Source organism: Copidosoma floridanum, unplaced genomic scaffold (genome assembly GCF_036245765.1).
Source record: "Copidosoma floridanum isolate Cflo_tuat_1 unplaced genomic scaffold, Cflo_Japanese_pri ptg000009l, whole genome shotgun sequence".
NCBI lineage: Eukaryota > Metazoa > Arthropoda > Insecta > Hymenoptera > Encyrtidae > Copidosoma > Copidosoma floridanum.
This window is the reverse complement of record NW_028321886.1, coordinates 6,762,956-6,789,948: the sequence shown is the minus strand read 5'-3', so window position 1 is coordinate 6,789,948 and position 26,993 is coordinate 6,762,956. Positions and strand designations below refer to the sequence as shown.

The 26,993-nt window shown below is 43.1% G+C and overlaps 1 protein-coding gene across 4 annotated transcripts; it reads right to left on the bottom strand.

Annotated features, from left to right (window-relative positions):
- Nucleotides 1–55: 55 nt before the first annotated feature.
- Nucleotides 56–26,914, bottom strand: LOC106636063 (uncharacterized). Of its 4 annotated transcripts, XM_089589893.1 has the most exons (34): nucleotides 26,237–26,914; nucleotides 24,850–25,090; nucleotides 24,579–24,771; nucleotides 24,323–24,496; nucleotides 24,020–24,250; nucleotides 23,674–23,917; nucleotides 23,480–23,597; nucleotides 22,458–23,395; nucleotides 20,564–22,328; nucleotides 20,317–20,478; nucleotides 20,099–20,231; nucleotides 19,763–19,980; nucleotides 19,564–19,688; nucleotides 18,547–18,897; nucleotides 15,886–16,027; nucleotides 15,687–15,787; nucleotides 14,821–15,613; nucleotides 14,533–14,718; nucleotides 14,255–14,461; nucleotides 13,354–14,175; nucleotides 13,035–13,264; nucleotides 12,222–12,365; nucleotides 11,382–11,745; nucleotides 10,954–11,141; nucleotides 5,877–10,794; nucleotides 4,424–5,665; nucleotides 3,891–4,331; nucleotides 3,541–3,811; nucleotides 3,027–3,468; nucleotides 2,551–2,916; nucleotides 2,114–2,467; nucleotides 1,072–2,034; nucleotides 811–990; nucleotides 56–726 (listed from the first exon to the last, which is right to left on the bottom strand). In XM_089589893.1, exons 2-34 carry the CDS (start codon nucleotides 25,058–25,060, stop codon nucleotides 634–636), a joined length of 17,310 nt encoding a protein of 5,769 aa, XP_089446019.1. In that variant the 5' UTR covers nucleotides 25,061–25,090; nucleotides 26,237–26,914; the 3' UTR covers nucleotides 56–633. The 4 variants fall into 4 exon arrangements, with proteins under 4 accessions (XP_089446019.1, XP_089446020.1, XP_089446021.1 ...); XM_089589894.1 differs by lacking the exon at nucleotides 12,222–12,365 and having other exon boundaries at nucleotides 11,382–11,757; XM_089589895.1 differs by lacking the exon at nucleotides 12,222–12,365.
- Nucleotides 26,915–26,993: the final 79 nt, after the last annotated feature.

Below are 26,993 nucleotides of genomic sequence, written 5' to 3'. Positions count from 1 at the left end.
CGGAGTAATAAAAAATAATAAGTCATATTTATTATTAAATCTTATACGGATTTATTTTTGTGTACAATGCTACATTAAAGTAATTATTATTTTACATAATTCTTTTATTTTGTTTCTGGTGGTTCAAAATAACGTTTATTTCTATTTATGTACATTTATCGTGCTGTATATTATATGCAATAATACTTAATAAATTTCTATATTACAACAAGGTCAACGTTGGTCGACTGCATTTAACATAAAAAGATACAAATTTCTTCTAATATACACACGCACGACCGTAGACTCATTTATTTTTACGCGCACGAGAGTCAACGTCGAGCTTTAAATTCATTTTTTCCTTCCAAGATCAAGATAGTAATATACAAATAATTCATCTTTCGTTTAGATATAAAGTAAACTAATATCGTACTTTGGAGGAATGTCGTGATGGCGTAGCACCAACTTCACTATAAAATCGTTTTAATTGAACCGTAATGGCACTTTACAAATTAAATAATGCCTATTTCATATAAATTCATTTATTTATGTATATATATATATTTATTTATATAATTTGTTTTCTTTAATTTATTTCTTCGCGTAAAACCTATGCAATAACGTAGCAACAATAACAACGGTGGATTTGACTTTTTAGTTCATCCACTTACGGCAGTTGGGCGCTCCACAAGCGCACGGTATCTTATGCTGATCATCTTCAATATCGAATTTGTAATCGTATGCCAACTAAAAAAATAAAACATTTTCGTTTAAATTAATTAAAAAATCATTTTATACTATTTTTTCAAAGCTTTATTAAAATAATTTTACCTCTTCACCACGCAAAATTTTTCGCTTTGCAAAAATAATAATCCTGAGATCTTCAACTTGAACTATTTCAGCAACACAATTTGGATTACATGAGTGATTAATGTAACGAGCAAGACCGCCGGATAAGGTAGCGTCGACCACACGATTTTCATCCAAACGAAACATGTAAACCCCTCGATTCTAAAAACAATCGTATAAAATAAACGTTGCTTTTCAGTTTTTAGTTTCCCATGACAGTTTATAAAATCACACTATACTTACCCTAGCCTCATACTGCTTCTCCCTTTTCTCAGCCAATTCGGAACGAATAATTTCACCAATATATTCAATGACCATGGTATGTTTCTCCAAGTCACGCGCTGCATAAAGACCAAGGCCCTGAATCTTCGACCTAGCCAGATAAACATTATTGCGCCAGTCTTGTTTCATTTTTTTGTACTGCTGACTCTTGGAGTGTACAAACGGCTTGGAATAGCTGGGCTCGCTCGGGTTGTTGGACGCCGTTGGTGTGTAATTAGTCCGCGACGTCGCGGCGGTTCTCTGCGTGTGCGGACGCTTCCAAGGCAGCTGGCTTCTAAGACGAGCCTCTGTTCTCGCGCAGCCGCTTGGATTGATGGCAAGTGGAAGCTCGAGCAAGGGGTTACGACCGTACTTGAACTTGTAGTCGGTCAAGGTCTCGATGCCGGGCAGACTCTCGAGTACCCGCACGACCGCTGGCTCGGTCAATCCGAATAGATCTTCACCGGTTACATAACGGGGAAAAAGTTGCACGGTCTTGTTGTCTTTGCGCATCTTCGCCAATGGCTCGAGAATTCGATTCCACACAGCTCGCGGCGATGCATCGCGCAGTTCCACGTCCTCTTGCGCTGGCTCTTGGACGAGGACGCGAAACTCGGGTCGTCCTGATACGTCGTGAATGGAACAGACATAACGGCAGCGTTTGTTAAGGCGCCTCATACTCCAGTAGAATCGGACAATTTTGTAGCCCACTGGATAAATGTGGTTGGAGGTGTGGAAGTTTGCCAGTTGATGGGGCAGTAAATGGCCGACGCTCAAAAATATGAGGCTGCCCACGCGGAGGAGATTTGTGTGATCCGAGTGGTGCATTACAGCTGCCACTTGCTTGTTCTCATCGCGATTAATGTAAACTCGACGGTAGACGGAGAGTGTTGTGAGTTCGTTATCTTTTTCGTTTTTGGGAACGTGTTGCGAACAGTATGTGCTCTGCAAATAATATTTTTGACCAATAAATATTCAATTCACCATAAATCATAGAAATATATTTTTAACAACTTTTCAATACCTTATTTTTAAAGAATATGCAGCCATCTCTTACTGCGCAACCAAGATGATAGTGGCTGTTGCAACGTATTTTAAAACACTTGACGGTAGCGCCGGTTTGATGACAAAGTATACACGTTGTATTTTTTGCGGAATTTAGGGCTACGTCCAAATTCATGAGAGCGCCATTGACCGTTTCGTACACATCTTCCGACCAAAGGGCGCAATTTAAATGTACCCATTTATTGACATCGAAATTAAGAAGTCGTGCCGTGCCGTCTGCAGCGCCGTCCCCAATGTTTTGACAAAAAATGCAGCGGCGAGTGTCATCTGCATTTGACGGCAACGTAACAGTAACACCCGTTCGGAAAAGTGTCTAAAACAATGAAAAGTTGCATTAGTTAAAGTCATTGTAAATTATAATCTTGGAAAATGTTACATTTGTTGATTGCGCCATACCTCTGTCATTTCTCGATCGGTTGGTTTCTTGTATTTTGTAGTTGGGTGCATCGAGCCAGTGGACCAAGACTTGTATCGAAGACCTTTCCAAATTTTGGATGGTGGTTCAGCAATATCCATCGCTTCTTCAGCTGGATGCTTCCTCGATCGTCTTTCATCCGTGAAACTGTCCCTACTGTGCTGCGATTCTTGATCATCTTTTTCGTTTTTCATTCTATTGTCGACGTCCATTTCAACGTCCATAAGATCGACTCTTTCAGCAGATTGTTTTATCAAATTCTTTGACTTTTCTTGCACTTTTCTCAATTCATCCTCAAAATATTTAGAATCTGACTTTTGACACAAATGATCAACGATCGCAGCAGCCTAAAAAGCAAGTTTTTAATAATTAATTTTTAATATGAAAAAAAAAAAAAAAAAAAAAACAAGCAAACAAATCAAACGTTATTAAATTAGTATGTAAAGCAAGGATTTACTTTGTCAATGGTATAACTTGGGGCCCTGTGCATCAGTGCAAACTGCATGTAACAAGCTGCTGAGCAAAAGTATAGCTCGTCGCCTGGCTCAGCTTCCTCTTTACTTAAAAACGGCAATTCAGATACTTTTTTACGAATCAAACTATTAAGTATCACAACGTCACAGTGACGGCAAAATTTGGCTGCCCCATTTAATATACTCTGAATGTCGATTGGTACCCCTTCTTTTCCGTCTTTTCCCTTTATCCTGTATAACCCTAATTTCTGACTGGGCGGTGTTGTCGTACGTTCGATAATTTGATAGCCTGTTGGCGGCGTTATATTAAGAATGTTGGCCAAGTCTTTAAGTACGCCCATTATATCGTCTGCAGCTTGACTATTCAGAGTTAGAGTCACAGTGACGTTTCCGTTTTCAGTCAACAACGCAGATGACTTATTGAACCTGGAATTCAAAAATTCGTTACATTACATAAATAATTTTATCTACGAGTAAAAATGAATTTTTCGCATTTACCTAGTTACTCCCACGTTTTCTTTATCATGTTTTGCCACGTCTTTAATGTGTCCAGGTTTTAGACGAATAGGAATCGGAGAAACTATGGGGATGACGGGTGATATTCGTTTTAGCCATTCAGTTTCTTCGTCTGAGTCGTCGTCTATTAATTTCAAGCCCGGGAATCGATTCATAAATTCTGGTATCACACATTCCGGAGACGACGAACTCACTATTGTGTCAGGAGTATCGATATCTCGACCTATTAGAGAATTTTCCTTTTTGTCATCGGCTAATAGAAAACAAATTTTAATCATCATCGCGGTCCGATAATTTTTTTTTTTAAAGAAAAAAACCGCCGAAATACTTACAATCATCAAACTTAAGAGGAGGAAATTCTTGGTCATAAAAACTTCTCAGAGTCGATACTGGTGGAAGTGGAGGTAAAGGTTCTAATTCGCCGAACGGTTGTGTATTGTAATGATCGGAGATTCCAGCGAGACAAGCTTTTCCGTACGTGCCAGTGAGTTCGCCAGTTCGAGTGTTGTACTCTACTTTACCGCCAAACTTTGTGAGGTCTCCGGATCCATAAATCGGACACACGCTATAGTTTTTGCCTAAAATTGGTTCTAAAATTGCCATTGGCTGGAGCTGTCGCAATTGTACCATAAGATTGTCAATAAATGTGTCGTAGTCCTCTTCCAAGCGAGACATCTTCCTTGGTCTTTTCTTTTGTGGTGCTACAGAAGCATCCTTGCCTTGACTTTGTCTCCGTTTGTGGTGGTACTGGCGCCTCTTTAACTTTTTGAGATCTATACGATAAAAAAAAAAAAAAAAAAAAAAAAAGAAAAAATTAAATTAACGAAAAAAGTTGTTAAGGTACGAAAATCAAATGGAAACCTACCAGTTTTATCGTCGATGGAGCCATCGATGAGTTCTTCTTTGGCAGATAAAAAGTCTTTGGTATCGTTAAACTGTACAGAAGCGGCGCTGGAAAGGACCTCGTCGTGTATTTCTTTTTTAACTTCGATTAAAGGCACTGTGTGTTGAGTGGTTGTACCCTGTGGCAGCTGAGCTTGACGGTTCAACATCTGAGCCGTCGATTGAGGCACTGATGGTTGTATCGGGTTAACGTGCTGAGGCGACACAGTCGCATCAGGAGCAGCGGTCATGCTTGGAGACCTTTGAATTGCCGGCGAGACGGACTTTGGATTTGAAACCTGACCTACTGTACTAGCATGGAGGGGACTCTGACTCGGCGTTATATCTTTGCTCTCGATGGCAGTAGGTTGTACGTCCTTTGGTGCAGTGCTGACCAATTGCGGTTGTTGTGGCTGCTGTGGCGGTTGTTGTGGTGTTTGATGTTGAGGCTGTTTTTCAGCTGGAGCAGGAGCTTGCTGAGTTGCAGCAGGTGTTGGCACGAGTGGAGTCTGCTGGGGCGTTGGCACGGCACTGTTTTTGGTCGCCTCGACCTCAGATTTTATTTGAGTCGGTATCGTGGCCGTTACTTCTGGCGGTACTGCTGGTTTTTCGATAGATGTGACAGGCGTAGACGAGGAGACTGTTGGCTTTTGCGTCGGTGATTTTACTGTAACGGGCTGTTGAATGGTAGCTACAGGCGTTGTTACAGGAGTCGCAACTGTGATTGGTACTTTCTCCGGAATCCCAGCTATTGGCTTGGTTAAATTAGTCAGCAAGGGCGAGGCAACTGTGGGCGTCGATTTCGCTGCGTCTATTTTGGCAGGTGGATTCTGCGTTTTGGATAAAAATGATGTCTCGCGACTTAGCAGTTGCTGTTTCGTAGTTGTGGGTGTCGACGCTGCCGTCACATTAGACTTGGTTGTGTCAGGAATATCATGTAGCAGCGGTGGAAGCAAGGATGATGGCCTTGGAGACACTGGCCGTGCAAGCTGAGCCTCTAGTGAAGGAACGTTCGGGAAACTCGAGGTCAAAGTCGAGTTTGATCCTGAGCTTGCTGCTGTAGTTGCCGTATTTTGTAGAAGCTGCTTGAGCAAGACGTTTTGCGAGTCTTCCAGTCTGGCTTTGCTTGAATCTGCATCACTTTTTGGGGTCGGCGATTTCTCAATGAGACTTTTGAATAGAACCGCTTCGGTCTCCTTCTTTAACAGCGAGCTTTTATTGGCCACTGTAGAAAAAAAATGAACCATTTATAAAAATGTACGATACTGTATTATATAATTTCATATTTCTCCGTGAATGTCGCGAGTTATCTTTCGTTTCAATGTAACAATGCGCGACAAATATTTTATCATTCATCGTTTTTTTACTTATTTATTTTTTTAATTAATGAAATATTAAAAAAAAAAAAAAAAAAAAAAAACCAGGAGTCAATTTACCAGAAGAATCCGCATCCGTAGTCTTATCATCTACGATCAGGCTCCCGACAGCAGGTTGTTTGCTTTGCACGGAGCTAGCCGTCAGCTGAGCGTGAAGAAGCGTCGGTGCCTGGGAAAGCGTAGACTGGAGTATACTCGTGGAGACGTTCACAGCATCGGTGCGGGTGGCAGCAGCAGCAGGTGTGGATGAAACAAAACGATTATCCGAGAAAGGTCTGTTTGAGGGCCCCTGCTGCGTGGAAGACTGAACAGCGGTGCCACTGCTTGAGGTAAGTACTGTGTTGGCGTGAGACTCATTTACGGAGGGCTGCTGTGAGCTGGACAGTATAGCGTTCAACATGACGTTGCCGGACGAGGATGACGCAGTCGTTACAGCACTCGAGCTGACGGCTCGGCCGGAACTTGCACTTGGCATCGTTGTCGCAGCAGTACCTGTTACCTCCTTGGCTGACTCGGTCTTGCTTGTGGAAGAAACTGTGCTGGTCTGAGCTCCGCCAGTCGTAGCGATGGCACTGGAGCTGTTCAAAGCAGAAGTGACTAGGCTGGACTGCACGTTGCTCGCGAAACTTTGCGACGAGTGCAGAGACGATAGCAAGCTCCTCAGCTGATCACTGACGTTTTCGGTATTGGACTTGATTTCAGTGGGCTGAGACAGGGGCGAGAGATGCGGCACTGTCGTCTTCGTGCTCTGCAGCTGCGCCACTGTGCTGGCAATCGCTACCTGGGCTGTCGTCTGCGCTGGGCTCTTTTTAGCTGTCACTGTGCTCGCAGTCGATTGCTGAACGCATGGTGGCGTGCTCCGCGCAACGGGAAGACTCTTCTTTCCTAATTCTAATACTGATTTCATCTCACTTGATTCCGTGGGGTCTTGCTCCAAGTCCGCCAAGATGTTCAGTGGCAACGATTCGAGTGGGGCATCCAACTGATACATCAGGCTTGATTTTTGCGACTTGTCGTCTTGCATTTCTGGTTTCGACGATATGATATTCTGCAACATGTCAAGAAGGTCGTCCGACGACTCGTCCATCATATTTTTACCCTCGGAAATTCGCGACTGCACAAAAAACTTGTTGCTCTCGCTCTCGGTCGCGGATGTCGGTTGGATTTGAACTCCATCCAACGTGTCGCCAGAACTGTTTGTTTTAGTGGAATCGCTTTGAAACTGATCTTTCTCTTTGTCCGACTCGCTTATTTCTCTCGTTTGTAAGTTATCACAAATATCCTGTTTCACATCATTATGAGTCATCGTTTCAGCATCATTTTCCAAAATATTCACTAGAGAAAGATCGTCGGTTACGGGCGATATCCTTTTCAAAGTTTGTACATCGGTCTTATCGTTATTCGAACTTTTTTGGCCGTTATTCACACTATCGTCATCTGGGTTATGAATGGCTTCTAACATACTTTCTAACTCGTCCGTAGTATTTAAAATATCTGTCTTTTTCTCATCTTCAACACTACTACTACTGCTATGCGACGTCGCGGCACTACAACTATTATCTACAATTTGTTTGTTTACTTTCTTTTCACTCACTGCTTCTACAGTTTCCTTGTTTTTTGAATCATTTTCAGTTGCACCGCTATCACACGTGTCCACCGATTTGATTAATGGTACTTTTCGCTTCTGCAATTTCGCGGCCGTTATTTTCGAAGTGCTCAGAACGATCGATGCATCTTCTACACTGGGTTTTAGCTGGGACGCATTTTTGTTGTTCTCTACTGTCTTTGGAACGAGTGTCACTTTGGATTGTAAAATTTGAGATGGTAGTGTAGTGGGTATGCTGGAAACTTTTTCAAATACACTAATAGATGGTTGACCTGATTCGGCAGACGTAACTTTTGTCTTGCAATGCAGCTCTGTCGCCACCGCTTCAATTTGTGATGTAACCTTAAGGGCGCTTGATGTTATACTTTTAGTATTACTTTTATTACTGGGCTTAGCGCTAACTTTACTCTCCACTGTAGTGTTACATGTATTCGACGGTGTAGATGTTGGTTTTTGACTTTCAGTTGTGATAGTCGAAAATTCTTTTTCTATATTTGTCAATGATGATGTAACTGTGGTTCTAGGAAGGAGCTTATCTGATGTAGAAGTCGCTTCGCTTACTTTCGATAATTTGACATTCGATGACAGAGAAGGAAAAGTCGAAAGCGACTTGAAGCTTCCGCGATTCGGATAAAAATCATCCTCGTCTTCTTCTTTAAAAGTAAATGTATTAAAGGCATCATCGTCCGTCTTATTTTCCATATCAATTTTTTCACTTCCAGAAGGTATTTTCACTACAATGGGGGTATCAGTCATACTCAAAAGTTCATCTTTTATTTTAGATGCGTCTAACAAATTGGCTTCAGAACTTTCTTCATCGCAAGACATTTTTGGCACGTTAGTAGGCGATTTTGAGCCGGAATCTAAAATAACGATATCAGATTCCGAGAGTGATGCCAGTAGATCTTGATCCGATGGCGAGTTGTCCAAACACAAGCCCGGCGATGGTTGTATGACTCTAAGCTCCTGGTCGAGCGAGTCAGGAGTTTCGCTTACCGCAATCAATCGGTTTCTACTGCTATGCGACGATACGATTTCTTCGCCAAACGTTGTATCTTCGTTCGGTGGTTCTGGATGGTCGATTTCTAAGATTTGAACAAAGTCGTGACCAGCATTGTTGTCGTTAACCAAAGCGTTACTCAGCGAATCGTTACTGTCGACTGACAAAACCATGTCAGATTCGAAAAGTACGTATTCCTCTTGCATTTCAGCATCCAAATTACCTTCCATGACATCAATTTCTGATTCACCGAATTGTTCCATGACCGGAATGTCATCGTTATCCTTTTGAGCGGTCGAGCTCAGCGTGACTTCGGTGTTGATGATAGTTTTGTCGTCGTCGTAATCCGTCGTATCAGGAAGGGACTCGACCTTTTCCCCAGGACTTCCTAAATTCATAGCTGAATTATTAATGATCAAAGAAGTCGCTACTCTTGTCTCGACGTTAGTCGGAGGAGTTTGTGGAGGCGTGTGAGAATCGTCGTCGATATCATTGTAATCTTCGCTAACCAAGGAATTTATTTTTGATTGCGAGATACCAGTTTTGCGATGAACGACTGTCGAAGTGTTTGGCTTTTCCTCGGAATTGCTCAGCTGTCCCTCTGACGCCTTGCTTTTGCTTGATTCGGGCTTAGAGGACCACATTGGCGAACCTCCAAAAAGACCAATTCTAAAAAAACCGTATTTTTTGAATAGCACCGGCAGAGGGATCGGATTGTTTGGATTGTGAGGGTTGCCGCCTCCTCGATTATTTTGATCCATCTGCATGTTAACTTCCTGGGGATTTTGCTGCATCTGTTGAAAACTTGGCACATGCTGCTGTTGCTGCATGAGCTGCTGCTGATCACTGATCGAGTGATTGCTCGAGTTCTGCGAGCTGTAAGCCGAATGAGGAGTGTGCGGCGTCCTCGGTGTTCCTGGATTTTCAACGCTTTGTGGGCGATCGGGCATGGCTGGACTGTTGCCGGTCGACTGTCGCCTCTGTTGCATTTGCATCGATGGTGAACCCCCTACCATCGGACTTCGTGGCATGGGCGAGTTGGGTGTCTGACAAGGAGGTGGATGATGCGCCGACGTCATCTGATGCAGCATCGGGGACGTAGACGGATGATTTCTCGCCATTGGACTTGGCGGCTGATATTGTGACATCATTGGAGAATTTGGTGGATGGTTGCCGACACGTTGATTCATCGGACTCGATGGCTGCGACGACTGGCTGAGCTGTTGCTGTAACATCGGCGAGCTCATTGTCTGTTGAAGCAAAGGACTGCGAGGGTGAGGTGACGTCGATGGCTGATTGTAGCCCTGTTGTTGCATTTGTTGATGTAATTGCGGACTCGGAGATGACACTGGTTGAGCAATCATCGGCGAGGTGGGCGGTTTTTGCATAATCTGCTGTACTTGTTGTTGCTGCTGCTGCTGTTGCTGCTGCTGCTGCTGCTGCTGCTGTTGTTGTTGTTGTTGTTGTTGTTGTTGTTGTTGTTGTTGTTGTTGCTGAATTGATTGCTGTCTCTGCATCATTTGCATGTTACGCTGATTTATAAGATTTTGATTGTCCTGCGCAACAAGACCCACTTCGTGCTGCTGTTGAATCATTTGCTGACGTTGGAGCATTTGTTGGTGCTGTTGCTGTGTCATCATTGGCTGCTGACCAGGCTGAGGGCTACCAAGAGGTGAGCGTTGTCCGTAAATCATATTACTCTGCGGCCTCTGGCCTTGCGTCTGAATTATGTTTGGTCGCACGAATCTCTGAGGCAAACAGTGCATCTGTTGAGGCATGCGTATTTGCTGGGAGTCGGGAGCGAATGCACCAGGACTCGTGGTAAGCCTGCTCCCAGCGACGGTTCGATGTTGAGGTGACGTCATCCTTTGAACGGTGGGTCCGCACATGCCAGACGAGGACATTGCTCCTGGACTGAAGGGACTCTCTTCGGGCTGAGAGTGAGGCGTCCCTATTCGCGGAGACGGTTGCATATTACTGTGAGGTGACATCGTGCCCGGATTCTGAGGATTGCCGGGACTGTGCTGCACCATCGCAGCGGGCGAGTGCTGAATCATATTGGCGGTAACGCTGCCCGGGCCAGGACTCTGCGACATCATCGCGGCCGGACTGTGCATAGGTGACGAGTGCTGCGAAGGAGACATTAGGGGGGAACAGGGTTCACTAGTTTGAGGCTGGGATTGAGCTTGCTTTTGCTGCTTGTTTCGATACTCTTGCATGAGAATACCGTGCTGACGGCTCTGCTTACGACTCGTTTCCAAATGTTTTTGAAATATGTTCTGCTCGCTCGAGATTCGGTGAAGTTCAGCTGCATCGTTTTCGGTTAGCTCGTTGCCTGCCTTTCGACATTGTCTTTGTTTGCTATTAAGAGACTGTTGGAAAAAAGAACCAAACGATAAAGTAACATGCATTATTGCGAATTTGTTAACGTAAATATCACAAAAAGAAGCTAAATAAAAATTGAACTTAAAAACATTTACTAGTCAAGACACTATTTTTTTTGCCAGGCACACACAAAAACCATGACTCACTTTTCTAACCTTCCGAAGTTTCATAACTTCTGTTTCATAATATTTCAGCTGCTGCGCCAGAATTTGACTCTGATGGTTCATCCAGTTCTCATACTGCAACTGCATCTGCCTATCCTGCTCGGTAATAATGTTGTCAGGAGGCATCGAAGGCGCCGGCAGTTGAGGTATATTAAACGTTTGGATTCTCGCTAAAAATAAAAAAATTTAAAAAAAAATTTATCAATTCTTCAATTTGTTGTCTTTTGGTTGAAGACATAAAAAAAAAGAATTGTGATTGATGTTTAATGTTGTTTCGGATCAAGAGTGTATCGTATAAACAATGAACAGTAACCAAAACGATCCTTAGCCCATTAAATGTGAATCGCAAGTGAAAAAGAAAAGATCATGAATTTAGAAACGATAGCTAAAAAATAAAAAAAAAAACCAACGTTCGGTAGTGGTTTGTGTTTTGGTGGGTTGTGGTGGTTGCCTCTGCGCTTGAACGACGACTTTACCAGGTTCAACCACGGGCTGCTGCCAATTTTGCGTGGCAGTAATCTGAGGAACAGTTGGTATTGGTCTGGGTGGACCTACGGATCTGATACCCCCAGCCTGCACCTGACCCATCTGCTGAGGCGGCGAGGACAGAGGTGTCGAACCTAACACGTCAGCCTGCAACCGTTCGAACTCGATGTCGCTTAGTAGACCGGCAGCCGGCGTCGTCGTATCGGCTTGTTGTTGCTGTTGCTGCTGTTGTTTTTCTTGTTCGCGCTTCTCCTGCTCCAGTAGCTCCTCCAGAAGCAGCGGTTGTTCCTGTAAACACGACTGCTGACGATTGAAGTCAAACTTACACGGTTGAGAAAAATAAATTGGGATTTATCAAGTTGAGAAAAAAAAAAAAAACTTAAATAAATATCGAAGGCTGAAAGAAGACAGATATATCGGAGTCGTTTTTTTCTATAAAACGCAATTTTACATGTCGCATGCAATACTTGTCGATCATTGATGTTTTTTTAGCCAAAGTAATTTATGCTGGATTAACAATATGAAAATAACATGACAGTAATTAAATTATTTACATGCTCAATAAGATATGTTTTCTTTTTGTCCTTTTAAGCTTATAAATTCGAAGGTGACTTATCATTAGTACGTGATAATTGGTGCGCAAAATGGAACAAAAATCAGGTCAATATAAAAACGGAATATATTTTGTAGGAGATCGGTATGATTGATTTGCCACTGTTTGTCTCTGAATACAAGTGCTTAGAATTTGCCCAGAGTTTGCTCACCTGCAGAAGCAAGGGCCTTCGGTGAGGATGGGGCACCATCGGCGGCGCATTAGAATGAACCATCGGGCCCGTCGGTGGACCCGGAGGTACCATGTGCATGGGTGGCCGCGGCGGCAAACCCCGATCACCCGAGCATAGCCCCATCTGGACATGCACCAACACCAAACCATTCACCCAAGGCCAAAGAAATACCAGTTTGCCAGCAATGTTCAACTCTTTTTTTTTTTTTTTTTTTTTTTTTTTTTTTCTTTACTCATTAAGTGTATTCACAATTGCTGGCTCGCAATTGTTACTATTTTAACGATTTTCCAAGCAATTTTGAAACATGCTTTTTTAAAGCTTTGTCATTCAAGATAGTGAAAACTCCCAAAGAATTTTGATGAAAATTACCAATTGAAACCAGCACCAATTAAAAAACACTTGGAAATTCATGTGGTCATTCGAAAACACAATAATTCAGTTTACCAAAGAGCTTGTTACAAGCAAAAAAAATGTAAATATGCTAGATCAGTTAAAATGTTAATTTTTCTTTTTTTTGAAAGTTTCAACAATTCGCTGGGTGCATGAGGCTGGAGGCACAACCAACACGACAATAGTATTTCAATACATTTTTTCAGCTTACTTTAATAATTCTTTGTTAAGATGTTGATTTGGTGAAAAGTGAGCGTAAAACGTTAGCAAATAGTGTTGCACGATTTCACCAATTTGTAGAGCGCTGCATGCTACGCAGTGATGCACCCAGCGATTACGTCAAATATTACAACCCATCCATTTGAAAATAACGCAATAATTATGCATAACACGTAAGCGTACCTGCATCGGTCCTGGATAAGGCGGTGGAGGTCCTGGATAAGGAGGAGGCGGCGGCGGTGGAGGAGCTGCCAATGGCATTCTCTGACCCATCATATGACCAACCGATGCAACCCGTCCTGCAACATTAGGAACACCAGCTACTCTCATTCCCATCCGTTGTTGTTGTTGTTGTTGTTGTTGTTGCTGCTGTTGTTGTTGTTGCTGTTGCTGTTGTTGTTGCTGTTGTTGAACTGAATAAATAACGAAGCGTAAAATTATACGTACACAAAATGATATACTCGCACAGGTGTACATTACACAAAAGCTCTCAATTTCTGACCTGGTAAGTGTTGTTGCTGAGGTAATCGTTGTGGATGATTTGGAAATGTTGGTGGATAGCTGACGGTCACTGAATTAGTTGACGTCACAACACCAACTGCGCCGTCAGGAGACAGCAATTTCGTTCCAGGAAGCATCGGTCTACCCATGGCTGCTGCTTGCTGCACGTGCTGATGCATTTGCTGGTGTACCACAGCAGCTTGTGGATGAGGCATCATGTTTGCTTGCGGCTGTGATGGCGGTGTGGCCTGAGGAACACTCGGGGCCATGGTCTGTGCTTGCACCGGAACATTTGACGTACCAGTTGCCGGTTGCATGGTATTTGTTGCACTCATTTCATTGGTATCCGTGACAACTGCCTCGAGTTCTTTCGACTTTTGTTCGTCTTCGTCCTCTTTCGTGTCTTGTTTTTGTTTATCATCTTTTGTGTCGACTTCATCCTGCTCCAAATCTAAATCGAATATATTGGTTTTCTCGCCACCAGTAAGTTGAGCCAACTCGGGATCGGCATACTCAAGAATGTTAAAATTGGCTCCCATTTCAGCTAAAAGTTCATCATCATCTTCCGTCAAGTCTCCTAATATTGCACTAACACTTTCAACTTCGGCAATGGGCGCTCCTTCTTGCTCGAGCTTTTCTAGCTCAGCCGTCACGTTGTCCGGTATTTCGGAGGTTTCCGATAACGTGACGTTAGTTTCGTTGACTGTCGGTAAAATTGGCGGTCTAGTCATTCCAGCTGTATTCATTAAACGAGTACCCTGGTTCATTGTGTTTTGAGCAGCTTGCATGACCCGTTGTCCCAAATTTTGTCCTTGATTAGCATCTGTTGATCGAAATGATGGGTAACGTTGCCAATATACAATCTAAAAATATAAAAATAAAAGGCGAAACGACTATTTTACCTGAGAAACGTTGTTGTAGAATTTCATAATGCTCTGCAATGGGGCTTTTTGGTGCAGCCATACGTTGTTGAACCATTTGATTATTTTGAAAGGGCAAAGGAGCATTGTTTATCAAAGGCCTTTGTAAAAGTACCCTCGTCCTAGGATCTATTCCGTGCAATCTTGCCGTGTCAACATTTGCGACACCAGGGTGTCTCGGTTGCATTCCTATCAATTTTCATTGCAACTTATGACTTTGTACATTATGTATGGTGTGAGAAGCAACAAAATAAACGAACCTATTGAACTTCGTATCAAAATGTTGGATTGCACGTTAGGCATGCGTGGCCTTGCTGTACCCGGAGGAAGTGGTTGTCTGAAGGTACCGTCGGCAGGATTGTTCAACGGCGGCTGCTGGTGCTGTTGTAGTTGTAAGTTTGTAGTATCAAATTGCTGCTGCTGTGATTCAACTACAGGTTGGCCATCTGGAAGTAATACATTGCAACAAAATAGTATTTAATTTGGATTCTAGCTGCTGAACTTTGGCCAGTTAAGAATTTCAAACGGCAACGTTAAATCGTACATACCTTGGCCCCAAGTTTGATTTATCGGTTTCATTTGTTGTTGCCTCTGCAGCAGATCCCTCAGTTGCTTATTAACTTCTGGCTGCTGAGCAAAGATCTCATTGGTTTGAGGGTCGGATCGCTGCTCGGGCCTTGGCGACATGTAACTGGGAACTGGACTAGGTGTCGCTGGAGACGAAGGCGGTACTTGCTGTTGCTGCTGCTGTTGCTGTTGTTGTTGCTGCTGCTGTTGAGGCGGGGCATATGCTTCGGGAGTGCGAGATGGCGCGTAAACATGCGTCCGAGCAGCAGGAGCACTAAAGACGGGCCTTGGAGTGGCGGGATGTTGCGGGAAGACGTCGTTGCGAGGTGACGTGGAGTAAGAGGGACCAGGTCTGGCTTGAACTTGGCCAAACGGCTCGGAATTTTCAAAACGCTGAAAATGCTCGGGAGGCTGTGGCTGTACTTGCGAAGCCGGGGACTGTGGAAAATCATGAGGAGATTGAGGAGCTTGAGGAGAGAAGGGCGAAGGAGGCTGCTGTTGGCCAAAGTTTCCGGGCATACCGGGTCGTGCCATCCCACCCATCGGCCGGCCAACCTGCGACACCTGCCCTGGTACTTGAGTCGTTTGTTGTTGGCCCGACGGTTGAGTCGCTTGTTGTTGCGACTGCTGACTCACTAGTCGGTTAGGCATGCCTGGATGTGGGCTCGGTGGTGCAACACCCCGATTCATTTTCATCGCTGGTGCTACAAATTGACCCTGGACACCAGATCGCGCCTGCAATCCTGGCCCCATTGGACCCAATGTGCTTCCGTCCTAAAATTTTTACACAATTTTAGTTTAAATTTTATACACTTAATGGTCAATTTTAAAAATGTGAAAAATGTACTTGTGACGTGGGAACCAGCTGTGGCGTCATTGCGGTTGCATTTTCATTAGTCAACGAGGAAGTGCCGTCATCATTAATTTGACGATGAGCTCTAACTAGTGCTAAAAAAATTTTTTTTAATTTATTTCTTGAATTTTGCTCCATTGACAATGATTGTATTAATATGTAACTGCCAAAAAAGTTTAAATGTATCGCTTACCCATACCGTGGACGCGTTGATCGTGAATACCTTGTTGTTGTATGTGCGCTTGCTGCTGTCTCAAAGCTTGCAATTGTTTCCATTGGCGTTCCTGTTCTGCTTCTCGACTCGATCGATCTCTACTGGCAAGCTTATCTTGATCCTGTCGAAAAACGATTGAATAAGACCACATGATTCTTTCCAAAATAAGAACACTGCATCTTATACGTAAACATTGAAAAATTATGTGTAAAATTTTTTTCTTTGTCGATGAAAAAAGAAGTTGAAAGTTATTGTTTCAAAGATACAGTGTTCGTACTTCATGGCAACGCAAAAACAAAGATTATAAGGTTTTCTCAGAAAATCAGCCAGTTCCACATAAAGACGCAACAATTACAGAAGGCAGAAGATAACTTATTGCTAAATAAAACAAAAAAAAATTTTTTTAGTGCACCAAGTATAATGAGTAATGACCAGCCACCAGCCAAAAACAGAAAACAAACGTTTTCCTTAAAATATATACGTTCATTTCACTTGTAGAAGCTCTGAGTACAATTGTACATGCAAGTAACTTAAGTCTATTACAGAATAATTGAACAGTCTGTTTTTTGAGTATTTTTCAGATCCACATATAGTGTCATGTTAGTGTTGTTATAACATCTGTAATTAACGTATTAGTGTATGTTAAAAAATACTGAATTTTTTTTTTTTTATGAAAAAGTGTTGTTACTATTATATAGTTAAGAAACGAGAACACGCAAAATATTGTATATTGTTCATATTTATCTGATAATATATACTTATGGCGATTAACATAATTTAATTGAAGAGATATACGCGTGTGATTTCTGCTGTGAAGAAGTTAACAAAAGATTAAAGTGTTTTTTTTATGTTCAGGTAAATAACTACGCACACTCACACCCTTTACACATTTTGATTGTAAGATAAAAAGCAGTAAAAATTGTTTCGCAACTGTTTGAAAAAAAAAAAAAAAAAAAAACAAAAAAAAACAAGAAAACTACAATAAACATTAGAATAACCATATCCACCAACAAAAATATTACATTAGAATCAATTGACTTTGGAAAAGGATTGATCATTGGAATTGGAAAAATAAGCTTCTGTTGAACGATGATTTTGAAATCTATTTGGGGAAGGACTTTTCGTGGAAATGTTTCACATGCCAAAATGATGACGAAAATATTGGGTTGAAAAAAAAAAAAAAAAAAAAATGAACAGGAATCGGAAAAAAAATGTTTGTGAATCAATCGACAGCCACGAGATGAGGAGATAAGAAGGATTGTGTTCATTTCTAGAAAATAATTCGAGACATGGGCATGTAGATCATTCCAAATAAAAAATTCATCAAATGCTTACATCGATGCATGAAACGGAAAGTTTCATAAAAGTATTTTTAGACGTTGTTGAAGCAAACCTATACAAGTACTCCAAATGCATATAGTTAAGTAAAAAATACAAATCACGTAGAATCTCTAATTGATTTGAATCAGAGGCAAAAACAATTTATACTTGAAAGAACTCTTTTCGTTCTGCAGAAACAGTGAAATGTGTAAAAATTTTTTTACTAGTAACTCTGATTCAAAGTTTCAAAAAGTCAATGCTATCCTTTATAAAACTTGAGTACATGAACGAAAAAATTAAAAATAATAAAAATCTAATAAAAATTTCAAATTTATAAAAAAAAATAAAATAAATAAATAAATAAATAAATAAAGAATGAAAGTAGTAACAATAAAAAATTATATATGGCAATAACAACAGCAATTATGATAATGATAATAAAGAGTAAATACATAATTATAATGATAACAATAACAATAGATAATAATAATAATGGTATAAAAAAAAAAAAAATTCAATTCAATTAAAATGATGATAATAATAATAATAATAATAATGAAAGATATCAGTAGGCAAGACACTAGAGGCACAGTTAAGGTGGCTCACCATAACCGGGGACTGTACAGGTACAGTGTGAATAATTGCAGTGGGTGGCGGATCGTAGTGCTCCTGGCAGAGGGAAGGGAGGGTGCGCATTATTTCGGACGGAGTGAGCACTCGAATCTGGTGGTCTACCGAGGAGAATTGCCGAGTGGCTTGGGCCAGGCCACCGCCACCGCTCGGGGAGATCTGATGCTGACCACCGCTACCGGACATTTGCGTTGTCGCCACCGCTGCCGTCGATTGAGGTGCTGCGGGTGTCATGGTGGTGGTGGTTGTGGTTGTGGTAATAGTGGCAGTGATTATTGTTGTACGCGGACTGGATGATGGTGGCGGTGGTTGTACTTGGGACTGATGGGGTTGCTGCTGCGAATAATGACGTGGTGGGGATGTCTCATGGTGGCACTGGCTTTCGCCGGCGCCTATAGTTGCCTCGTAGCAAGAAGAGGATGAAGATGAGGAAGAGGAGCAAGAAGAAGAGGAAGAAAAAGATGATGAAGAAGACGACGACGACGATGACGACGACGACGAAGACGACGACGACGACGACGAGGACGACGATGAAGTTGAAAGAGAAGCAGTATTATGATGGTTGTGGATATTACTGGTGAGGGTCAAAGGAGGTCGGGGTGAGCAAGAAGGTGGCGTGGAAATGGGGGACAAGTTTGGAGAACGAGATGTTAGCCGCCGCTGCGCCAGGCCTCCCTGCACCGCACACACCTCAGGCTGGCTTGACTGGATCGGGGAGACTGTTGCTGCTGCCGCCGCCGCCGCCGCTGCTGCTGCCGTCTGAGCTGCCGCTGCTATCACTGCCGTGGCTACGACCTGTGCCGCGTTTGAGCCCAACTCTCCAGTTTTACTATCTGGTTGTTGTTGTTGTTGCTGTTGCTGTTTGCCTTTGCCGGATTGTTGTTGTTGTTGTTGTTGCTGATCTACCAGCAAGTTGGCAGCAGGTTTTTGGCTTGTTGCCATCACAACTACTGGTGCTTTCGTCAGGATACGAGCAGACGTCCCGACTGCCAAAGTTGCTGCCGCTGCAGCTGGTTTTGCACCTGCTAGCTCCTTCGGTATCTGTTGGAGTCAACGGCCACCAACGGCTTCACATATCCCATCGATTTTTTTTTTTTTTTTTTTTTTTCTCTCGTAAGTGCGCCAGAGCTATGATTTCGCAAAAGTGATCTACCCAACGGGATAATATGCGTCACGAGTAATCGTGGGCTCATAAAGTACCACTTTGTTTTTACAATAAAAAAGGGTCTGTACTTTTACTGTGTAGCAAGTTACGCATTGTATGTATGAAATGAAGGGATTTTTGTCTCTTTTTTTTTAATCTATCGGCTGGTGTTTGCGTTAGTGTAATGGCAAATACGATTGTGTGAAAATTTTTAAACAGATTGTAAGTATTAGTTATGTTAAACATATAGGGTAACAGCGTCGTGATTTATGTCATTCTCAAACAATGGTGAAAACCAGCAGTGTTTAACAAAAATTTCGTTTTCTCATGATAATAATTTTAACACGAAATCACCAGCCTTCCTATCAGGGCTATACTTAAAAACATATTAAGCGTCTGACAATTTGTTAGTTTGTTTGTTAGCAACAAGACACCCTCGATAATGAATATGACTGCATTTCATGGAGTAGAAAAATAATGTCACCAAATTTTTTTTTTTTTGAGTAGAGACATTGAATAAACATTTAGAAAAGTGATTGAACGAGAAAATAAGACAGCGTTACCTGTTGTGTCTTCTTCATGCGGACTGCAGTTCTATTTTCACGGGCCTGGTTTACAAAGTGTGTCTTTGTCTCCGCTGACAGTGTACGCCACTTTTTCATGATTTGCTTATAACGATCTGGCCAATCTATAATAAAGGGAAAATTTTGTCAAATCTAGTTGTTTTACACGATTAAAAAGTTCAAGTATCGTAAAAATTACGTGGATAATCAATTTTTAATTCCGGATGATGCATGTTACAATATAACACTGAAGCCGTTGTTGCTTGAGAGCCCAACAGTTCATCAGCTTCCCATTTTATGCTAGTTCTTTGGTTATAGGGGACAGTTACTGGACTAGCGGCTGGAACGTTACTTTCGTCTTCTTGTGTAACCCAAGGACTGGGTGGTTCTGAAAAAGCTGGGCTGAACTGAGGGCTACTGTAATAAAAAAAAAAATAAATAAATAAATTAAAAAAAAGAAGAAGAAAACGTTACATTACAAAATTTTGAAGCAGAACAATATGTTGAAAAAAAAATTTTCCTCCTTGTTACTTACTTGCTATATTCCGAATGGTAGGGCGATGGCGGTGGAAAACTCATTGGAGAATTAAGATTCGACTGACCAACAGACGGCAGATTAGATGGTACTTGCGGCCTTCCCAGTGGCAAATTAGCTGGTTGAATATTTGCTGAAATATTTTGTAAAAGTAAATAATTGATTCTAATTGCTGATAGAGTATACATAAGTTAACAAAGTAATAAGTGAATACAAACCTGTGTGAGGAGATGGAGATACCAAGGGAGTAGAGGAAGACGGCGTTTGTGGGGTTTGAGCTTGCACAGGATATCCACACGATTCTCGAGACTCCTGAGATTCGTCTGTAAGAACTTTGTTGAATATTTCTTCCACATCTTGGCCAGCCATGTTGGGTAGTTCTAAAAAATAATAAACAATTATTCATTAAAATTGAGTAAAAAATTGAAAGTTTAAAATTTAATGTACCACGGTTCATTGAAGTACCTGTCTCTCGGACCATGGACTCGATGTTAAAGTGTGGACTTAGAATATCGCGCAGCTCTTCCTTGGTAGACTCCGGAGCCTGATCTAGTTCGTCCCAAGCCTCGGTAGCTTTTGCGAGATCCTCGTCTTGTTCACTCATAATAGTATTGACAAGTTCACTGTCGATCAGATCACTTGACATGGGAAGGATGTCGTCAAGAGGTTCCGTATCACTGACTTCCTCCTTCACGGCTTCCTCTTGCTTGATTCGCACTTCGGTTGAATTAACATCCATGCCTCCACCGGAGACTGCAGGAGTGCCAGTCTGCGGCTGTTCTTCTCTTTTAGCTTTGACCTGCTCCATGGCCTTGAGCTCGTCGCAAGACAATTGTATCGTGTTGGCGTTGGCCGGTGCAGTACGCTCAGCTTCGGAATCACTACTGCTCCCGTCCAGATCCTTATCTTTGGTCGTATCCATGAGGTCCCGGCCAAAAAAGGCCTCCTGCATGTAGATGGGGAAGCACTCGGCGAGCTTCGTCTTTGGTTTCCGGCGCACGGGTTTGCGCCTTGGTTTCTCGTCCAGTAGGCTATCGCTGATTCCCGGAGCCTCTGGCTCGTCGTCTTTGTCCTTGCGCGTGCCACGCAACCGAACGACGAAGCCGCCGATCCCGAGTTTTTGTAGGTTGCGCTGGCGCTTGCGACGCAATACTGTCACGCCGCTCTCGGTCGTGTAGATGCTGAAACCATCGGGCGCCGGCTGCTCGGGTGGCCAGACCATACCCTCTTTGTACACCTGGGCGGGCTCGTCGAGTTTGCCGTCCACGGGCGCGCCGCCGCCGGCCTCCTCGAGGCTGCCCCCGGCCACCACCGACTCAATAGTCGCCATGATGTCGGCGTCCTTGTCGACGACAGGCGCGAACTTGCGCCTCTTTTTCCGAGTTATCTGGTTCTCGGACATTAGCGACTTGATGTGATTCATGCCTGCCTCTGACAAGGAGACACCCTCGACCAGGTACTGTTGAGACGCTGGCTTCTCTATCTCGGGGCTCTGGATGACCGGCGGAGGCGGTGAGCGCGCTGGCGTCGGATACTTGCACGGCAGCGCTTTAACCTGACTGCTCAGGATGTGTGGGGGCGGTAACTCACGGGGCCGACACAGTAGGCAATTGTAGCCATCCTCGGCGCACTTTTCGGCATCGGTTTCACTCTTGATCGAGTCGCACTGGCAGTGCAACCATCGCGCACAATTCGCGCACTGAATGATCAGGTCGCCCTCGTTATATGGCTCGGTACACACGGCGCAGTGAATGTGCGAGGCACACGGGCCACACTGCGTGTAGTTCTTCTGCCAAATGCTGTTTACGCCTGGCTGGTCGGAGCCGCATGTCTGGCATTGGGCGCACCATTTGCACTTCCACGTGCCCTGCGGCACGTGTTCCAGTGGCGGATCGATGCAGTATATGTGATAGCTGATATCACAATCGTCGCAGAGAATCAGTCGGCCCTCGTCGTTGCGTTCGCCGCAACCTTCGCAAACCGTGCAGTCGAGGCAACGCCAGCCTTTTTGCAATATTACTTTGGTCACCTTCACGTTGGCGCAGTACGGATGGTAACACTGTCCACACTGAGCACAGGCAATCAGGCAGCCCTCCTGATCTGTTCCTATCGCACCGCACATTACACATATGTCCTGCGATAGCGTGAATGAGTCATTTGAAGAGCACAACACTAGGCGATTTTCAACGCCAGGTTCTTCTTCCTTGGAAAATGAGTCCGACGTTGGCCTCTGCAAATGCAAACAACGATGTTTAAAAAAAAAAAATAAAAAATAATAGACGAGTAAAAATAAAAGTCAAGAGCAAGTACAATGAAATTGTAGTAATTTTATATTTATAGATTAAAAATATTACAATACCTGTAGCCCCAAACCGGGAACTCCGAAAATTCCTCGCATTTTGGCTTTGGGGCCTCTTTTTCGCCCGAATTCCGTCATTTTTTGTCTCTTCTGGTAACCACCCACCTTCCCTACACCTTTTGGTCGTCCGACCAAGCCTCCGCCGAGGCCCAGTCTTTTTTTAGCAATTTTTGAGGCACAAAAAGGCTTTCCTTTTCCTAATCCTATCGAGTAATAACTATCTTCCGAGTTGGCTGGATAGTCGAACTCCGAAGAATCCCCGTCACCATACAAGCTCTCTTGGGATGCAGTCAAACTGGACTCGCCAGCATAATCATCGACACTGTCCTTTCGCTTGACCAAGGCAAGACTCTTGCAATGAAGACAAACATAATCGCATTCTGATTTAGCCTCCTTACGATTTTGATAAGTAATAGAATCAGCAGCCTCGGGATCGCAACTGCCATGTACAAATTTTTTACATGAACTGCACTGTACCATATCCCTGTAAGCAGCAGCGCGATAAGCTTTTCTGCATAATGGACATGAGAAGCCTTTGTTACGCTGCTGATAACACGAATCACAAATCGTGTAATTGGAATGCCAACGTGACGACAAACCGGCACCAGGAGTCCGTGAGCCACAATCACTACATTCCCGACAACACTTACACTTCCAACCGTATTTTGGTATAGAAGTCACTATTGGCCTCAAGCAACTCGGATGATAAGCTTTTTCACATTTTTCACATACCATTTTTGCCGAATCATCATGCAGCCGGCATACTTGACACAAACGACAGCTTTTGCATTGCCATCCAGCTCGAGCATTTGCTATTAAGGCCAGCCCTATGCAGTTACCGTGATAATGTTGCCCGCACACCGAACACATCACCAAATTTGAAACATCACCCATTCCGTAGCACATCATACACTTTATCCTGTCTCCGTCTTCATTCACTGTAACAAATATGACATTTCGTTTCGTTTTTTTTTTTTATTTACAACTATTGTGCGTCGTGTTTATTTAATTAATAGACTCACGTAAGAGAGGAACTTGTAGTACATGTTGACTACAAAATAATGACAAACTTTTTGTGTCTTGAAAACAACCAGATGCTGCTGCACAGGGAAAATGAAAGTAACGAATACACGATTGCACCTAGAAAAAATAATTTTTTCAAGTTATTTTTTGAAATGTGTGAGCCAACGGATGTTTATAGATATTTCATTATTACTTTGCAGGATAATCCTGCCCCATAACGCGAACACGCGACACAACGACGCATGGAAGCTTGAATGATAGCCAAACTGACAACTTCTGTAGATATTTCTTGGCTACAGCTTGTCCAAAGAGCGCACTTTTGATGAACGTAATAATGACCCGTAGATTCAAAAACTATACTTAAATCGGGTTTATCCAAGTAACCTACTTTAGGTAGTTCTTCTATAGGCTCTGAAAAACTTGTAAGACTAGGATTTCTGAAAACAAAAAAACAAAAAATCCATAATAATTAGAAAACGCTTATCATTGATTAAACGATGCATTAAAAAATGAAGGGTAAAGAAAATTATAATGCATACCTGCACTTAGATAAACTTTTTTGTCGCCGACACGTAACAGCCAAAGAACTGTTACTCGTTCGTGGACTTTTGTCGCCACTTACAGGCACATCAACAAGACATTCTGGTGATTTTTCGTGTTCTATACTTTTTTCCGGGGTAAAACCTTCAGGTATGACGAATTTTAAGAGTTCTCCCTGACCCAGCTGACTTCTTTCGCTTAAATTACACAGAGCACAAACTTTTCCTGGCCTAAAATTATACATCAGTAGTAGTTACAGTTGACTTAATAATGCGATATAAAATGTACATCTAATGCAATACCATTGCTCCGGAAAGTATGGAGGTTCTTCTGGTGCTGGCATAGCTCTTTCGAACCCAGAAGAGTCTCCATCGAGCGATGGATCATCTCCGATTCTAAGAGGACTTGGTGACTCCGAATGCGTATCGTCATCTTTACTCTTTGTACGTCTAGGCACTCCTCTCCCATAGCCAAACCTATTTGAACAATGTTAAAGTATTATTAGTATCAACATTAATATTATTCTTATTATTTGAGCGCAGTATAGAAAATACGTACCCTTTCCCTCTTGTTGAGCCTCTACCAAAACCTCGACGAATACCGCTACCACGAGGACGTTCTCCAAGGGGGCGTTCTCCAAGAGGACGTTCTTTTCTAGGCCGCCCTGGACCACGTCTTATGTGTAACGGCTTTCCACCGGGTAGAGGAAATTTTGAATACCGCAGAGGGTCATGATAAACCTCTGGAGTGACTGAAAACGTACAATTTTTTTGCTTAAAAAAAAACTTTATCCATTGTTTAGCTTATATAATATTTGTAAGTGACATACTGCTGTAAACGTCGCGTGAGTCGATGTTTGAGCCCTCTGCATGAAAATTAAGAGACGGATTTGTGTTGGAAGTTGGTGTGAGGCTAAGCAAATGGTCCGAGTTTGCAGGAGACACGGGGATGCCGGGGTTCTCTTCATCTTCGTCCTCACCATCTGAAGCTTCATCGAGCTCCATTTCCTCCTCCCCTTCCAGTCGCTCATCATCATCCATGGCACTTTCTTCTCACGTCAAGAATCGTACCTGAAACGGATAAATAACTATATAAAATTTGCGATATGCTTTGTAGTTATATTAATAGTATGTTGATATTGTTTCGTAGCTATCAGAGCGCCAACCGATTCACGCGGTATAAATACGTACAATGTGTTTATTATTATTATCATAATAGTTTTGTACATCGCTGTATTTATTTGTGTGATTAGACTATGCCCAAGTACTGAAGTACATAAATAAATAAAATATATAACAAGCGTAGCAGGAGAGAAGTATTAGCTTTAATCTTTTTTTTTTTTTTTTTTCAACAGAGCACGTATTCATCTATGAAGCATTTTGTATCGGTTTGAAAACAACAATAAGCAAAATATGACTTTTTATTTGAATCGTGTACTCGCATTTTGTGTCAAGTCAAGACTGATTGTTTAACGGAAGCATCAGGCAACGGAATAGCCGGAAGTGAAAGAAACCAGTAGCAAATTAGTTTTTATGACGCACGCGTTTAACCGATCGTTTGTTTGGAGTAAAAAAGTAAGAAATAACAAAGCCCACTACCGCTGGTTCAGGCGGTACCCAGCAACAGTATCGGGGCACATAAGGATGATAATTACATGGAGGTAACTAAACGCGCGTCGCGCTGCTCCGAAATGCCACAGCAGCCGCTCACGCGCAGGAGGTCTAAATTATTGGTTTTGTTGCGATTCCAAGCCCTGTTCCTCTGGTAAGCCAAAAAAATTGCCGACAGCATATAAATAATTAATGCGCTTTGGAAAGAAGGAACATCTTTTTCTCGAGGAGCAGACGGCATTGACGGCAACAACCGCACCCGCGAGCTTCATATAGGAACACATATATAGGCACCACATTCGGGCGGAGGCGCGGGGGCGGTGTAGCTGTCGGACTATACCTACCGATGCGCGACTGGTAAGAGAACGAGGAATTTCGGGGGCGCCTGGATCATAATATACGCGGCTAACGCGACGGATATCTATTGATAATACAACAATAAAATATTAATACCTCATGTTGTGGTCAAATAATACATAACACACAGTTTACCGGCCGCGTCATATGAGCTCCGCGCTCCGATCCGAGGGGCATATATATATAAGTGTGTAAGCGTATGGCTATGGTGTGTATATATTCTTCTTGTATATACGTATATATAAGTACCTGTGGCGTCTACTGCTGCTGCTGATGGTGCTGCTGTTGCCTCCTCGATGGCCGCATGGCCGACGAGTAGCGCGTCCAACGGTCTGGCTGCTGCTGGTTAGCGAGCATCGTTCACCAGACAGTTCAGAGCGTCGACGGTATTTACCGATGCTACTGCCTGCGCTCGCCAGGTCGTCCTCTCTATCCTCACCCTCGTGAGAACGAGGATGATGTAGTTCGTTGCTGAAGGTACTGCTGCCACTAAACGCTCCGCTGCACGCGGCCAGCCATCAGACAATTAAGGTGGTGTACACAGTGTGTATATATAGAGGTTGTTGGAGACAGTATAATGTATACACTGATGGCTGGCAGCAACTCCGGTTAGGTCGTCCGAGTCGTTTGTTGTATGGCTTGTACCTATGGATGATGATGATAAGTCCTGGTGAGGAGACGACGACGACGATGTCCGCGTGTGTACACTTGGTGCAGATTCTTTGGCAGTACAGCGCGCTGCATGCCACACACTCAAGTTGTGCAGAGTATAACTCTCTCTGCTTTAGGCCCGCACTCCTGCGCGAACACACACTATTCACACACAAGACAACAACATCAACAACAAATAATAACAATAATCGGCTGTACCAAGCAGACTTCGCGCTCTGCTCCGATTTTCGAGCTTCAATAAGCTCCTGCTCTCCTCTCCGCTGCGGTGCCAGGCGGTGCTGCGTCCACATACGCGCACAGCCCGACGAATATCTCTCTCTCTCTCTCTTCCCTA